Source organism: Oryzias melastigma, linkage group LG21 (genome assembly GCF_002922805.2).
Source record: "Oryzias melastigma strain HK-1 linkage group LG21, ASM292280v2, whole genome shotgun sequence".
NCBI lineage: Eukaryota > Metazoa > Chordata > Actinopteri > Beloniformes > Adrianichthyidae > Oryzias > Oryzias melastigma.
Genome location: NC_050532.1, coordinates 15,633,309 through 15,637,708, shown reverse-complemented (window position 1 = coordinate 15,637,708; position 4,400 = coordinate 15,633,309). Strand labels below are relative to the sequence as shown.

At 37.2% G+C, this 4,400-nt stretch overlaps 1 protein-coding gene across 1 annotated transcript in view; it reads left to right on the top strand.

Annotated features, from left to right (window-relative positions):
- LOC112155138 (receptor tyrosine-protein kinase erbB-4) overlaps positions 1-4,400 on the top strand; it is a gene marked incomplete in the record, with an annotated part of 293,012 nt that overhangs the window by 250,336 nt on the left and 38,276 nt on the right. The window contains 1 exon segment of the mRNA XM_036209624.1: positions 3,577-3,762. Within this exon segment, the coding sequence (XP_036065517.1) occupies positions 3,577-3,762 (186 nt within the window).

Here is a 4,400-nt window from a genome sequence, read left to right as displayed (position 1 = left end):
CCTTTTATGCACAGGATCAGACATTACAAAGGCAGGAGAGTTCAATTCTGTCAAGTAATAAATGTTTGTTCTAGTCAAGTGGTTGACTCATTTTAAAATTCACAAGTATAGAGCAAAAATTGCAAATGTTTAGAAGAAGCGCTTTGTTTATTTAAATGAAATTATTGAATGGAAAGCAAATCTATTTATGTTTTAATGCTGTTTTTCAGAGTAGAGTTAGAACTATTTAACCTAAAGTCTATGCAAAGAAATGACCAAAATGCTATTAAAATGTTTTCCCACAGTATATTGTTTTTCAAAGCCATTAAAAATAATGCTTGAATCTAACCTCAAATACACATTTAACACATTCATATTGACAGTACACATATTAAAAAACATAAAAACAGACCAGTGGAAAAATATCAGACTTTGGAAGGTCACTTTTTATCATTGTATATTCTTCTGAGGGTGCTGGCTCATTTGGTGTTTCTTACTCCTTCTTATCGATGATATATTTTTGGAATAAAAAAAAAACCTCAAAGTTGTTTCAGTAAGAGGAGAGTGTGCTAATGATTTTAAATATTTACAATTTATGGTTCTTACAATGGTTTAAGTTTGCATCCTTAATGCTTAGTTCTATTATTTTTATCAGATAAAGACATATTAATATTTTTTTATGTTTGTTTTTTTTTGTATTAGGATTGTAAAATTCCAGGGTTTAGATTTATCTTGTTTTTTGAATGAGGCCATATCATGACAAATATTAACCAACTTATCTGAATCATATACCTTCACAGCATCATTTATCCTTATTAACATCCCTGAAACGTCAGCTGTATCAATCAAAAGTTTCTGTTAGTGATGACCAACTACTTGCCTATCTTAGTTTGTCCACTACATTTTTTTAAATGTGTTTATTTAGACGTAAGTACATGATGCTCAGATATCAGTGTTGCAGCCCTTAGTAAAAAAATATTCTATTAAAGTTCACTGTACGTAGATTTAGTCTTAGCTAAAAGTGAAGCAGTTAACTTGAAATGTACTTTTGTAAAATGCTATTTATCATTATATTGTAAACTTAAAATGCTACAATAGTCTGATGAAGAGTTCAGTTAGTTTATTTACTTCACTACATCCTGGTCTATAGAAAACTTATATAAATAAGTTAATAAAAATATTAAAAATAAAAATATATATAAACTTATATTCAAGTGTACTTAACAAAAGGAACTGCAAGTGTGCTACCTTTTGCTAAGTGAGAACAGTGTGTAACTGCCTGAAATGTTTATCCAATCTAAGAAAAAAAACAAAAAAAAAACATTATTGCTAACTTTTGTATTAAACTAAACCAAACATCTACAGTAAATCCACAACTGTCTTCATTTTTATCTTGCAATAAGAAATACTGAACGCCTTAAAGTGTTGGGTTACTTTGAAGTTGGGTAGCTGTATAAGATTTTAGGGCTTGTGATTGGAGTGGAAATTTGCTCCTCACTTCAAGAGAAACTCCAGCCTTAAACAGAATAAGGCGTCCTATGATCTGGAGCAGGTCAGTCTACATTTGAAGAGGGGAATAATACTCTTGTGGTGTTTAATGCCTTCAATGTTTGCTCTGACGTTGACATTAACACAAGTGCTGTGTGAGTGCAGTAAATGTGTTTGGATCGGTGTCTGCACATGGTAACCTTTTTCTGCTTCACAAGTTAGGGGGAAGAAAAGCAGGAGGGTTTGTGTCTATTCCTGAATATTCTTTTTTAGCTTTAATCATTACAAAGTGAATCTAACTTCTCTCGTATTATTTTTCTTCTAAACCTAAAGCTGGAAACTTGAATCTTCTAGAATACATGAAATAATTATGTTAAAGCATTTGTGTAAAAGCAGATGTGTTTGCCAAGCTAATATCAGAGTTACAGTTACGTGAATTACTGGCTTGTCTTAGACTAATTGCATCAAAGTGTAGCTATTTATAACAATCACAGTGTTGGGGTCAAGGGAAACTTGTGTTTCCATTCAAAAAGCTCTCTGTACTGTTTTGTGGAACCTCAATTTTTGATTCGCCCTGAAAATAATAAGCAGTAAATCAATCAACTCTAACTTCACCCCTAAACTAGGTAGGAGTAGTAAGACACTTTTCTCTCAGGAAAGAGGTTGTGCTGAGCCTCATGGAGGAAAAAGTCCTTAAAAGGTTTTAATGTTTGTGTACTTTGATAATGCCTCACAGCTCAAATATAAAGTAAATCCTATGAAATGTTATTGAGCTCATAAGCACTCGAAGTTACATTTTAAGTTGTTGAAGAGAGCGGTGGGACCGTAGCTTTAGTCATAACTACCCTTACAGGTTAGATGGGGTTGTCTATGGGCAACAAATGGGCTAACATATATTTGGCATGCAGGTGGCCCACACAAAAGTATCAAGGTCATAGACCACTTGATGAGCTAATGAAAACAAAAATGTTCAATGGGCATTCCAGTCAAGTCCAATTTTCTATGGGTATGCTGCGGGGCAAGCAACAGTTTGTAGTGAATCTGAATTCTTCACCTACGGCTTCTCCTAACCCTTCAATTAGCCCTCTAAACTGAGAGTTATGGATAAATAGTCAATGCGATAATATTTGAAACATACCTGACATTCCATCATCATCAGAGTCATCACCAGGTGGTCGATTGCGCGGTAGTGCTTTGCTGTCAGCGCTTGAGAAATATATAACATCGGTTTTATAACTTTGAAAAGTCATGCTAAAACAAAGCCACTACTTAGATTAAAACGATTTTCAGAGCACACTTGCATGAGCATGACGTGGATCACCCCTACCAGAGGGATAGTCGGCCCTAAGTCCCTACCCCCTCCCCTTAACAAAGACAAGTTTGTACATCACCACAGCTTCAAGTCCCTCTATAATTGAAGGGGTTGGGAGAAGCCATAGTGGAATAATTCCAACTCTGCCTTAAACAACACATAGGGTTAAGGGTGAAGTATAGGTTGGACAGATTTTTTCAACTCCCCCAAATCCTGCGCACTTCACAGGGACCCCATCAGTGCTCTAGTGATAAGTTCATGCACCTGGGGCACTCCTTAAGTGCAGGTGGCTGTTTGAATTTTGGAAATTACACAGTGTACTTTGAGTATCCATCCTGAGAGGGTCCTGCGACCCGAGTCTGGTGTAAGGGCACATCACCTCATAAGTGCGTACAACTTAAATATTCGTACAGATACTTCATGATATATTTACCACATGCACAACAATGTTACGGTCCGTTTTCATTTTATCCCTTAAGTTGTCCACACAATCCTCGAGAAAACTGCAAGACAAAAATGTGATCCCATTAAAATCCTCCACAGCCCTTTGGGCTGGGCTTGTACAGGTCAAACTCCATATAGGGTGCATGTTACTAAGGCTTAAAAACATCTTACTTTAACCGTTAGCTTCAATGGAAATACTTTATTTTGTAAGGATGGTAGTTATGGTCAAATAATTAAACAGTTTGTTTGTTTTATTGCTTGGATTCTATTTTCATGTGTCATTGCTGTTTTAGAGCATGCAAACATATGTCTCGTGTTAGGCTCTCATGCCTGGCTGCATCTGTCTCTCTCAGGAGGCTCTGATCATGGCCAGCATGGAACACCCTCACCTGGTGCGACTGTTGGGTGTGTGCCTGAGTCCCACAATCCAGCTTGTTACACAGCTGATGCCTCACGGCTGCCTGCTTGATTATGTCCATGAGCACAAGGACAACATTGGATCACAGCTATTGCTCAACTGGTGTGTCCAAATCGCCAAGGTAAGAGGGATTTATGTATATTACTGGTACAGCTATTCTAATAAATGTCAGGAAGACTGGTTGACAACAAAGTAACCTTTGTGTTTGAGGTGTACTGTGAGCAGGTACAGCTCCCCCCAGCTGTACAATGTACAGAATGAGGGAATTGTGGTCTATTCCAACCAGCTGCTGCAGTAGCTGCCCAGAGCTGTTACAGTGAACAGTCTGCTATCAGGAATGAGCGTTTTTCTATCATCTTTCTGTTACCTATTGCCTCTCTCTGACTCGGGGACATGACCCCAGACTGAGATGGCCTTCTCAGTAAATGTAGTTGGTTTCTTCCTGTCTACTGGAATGGCTCTGCTCCTCTGGCTGACCGTGCCACAAAAAGTCTTCAAAGCCTTAAAAGGTTATCCGAAGTATATCTTTCCAAGAAACAATCTGCTATGGCCTCTTCTGTGTATGATTATAATGTGTGTTAAATTACATTTCTTGTGTAGGTACGTACTCTGTATCTCTATTCCCTGAGGTTGCCTAACAGCAGAACCAAATTTTACCAAGACAATCCAACCAGGACGAACCATTAACATGTCACTACTGGCCCTCCCTGTGAATTTAGTTGGTCTCTTCCTGTTAAGCATTTTTTTTTTTTTTTTTTT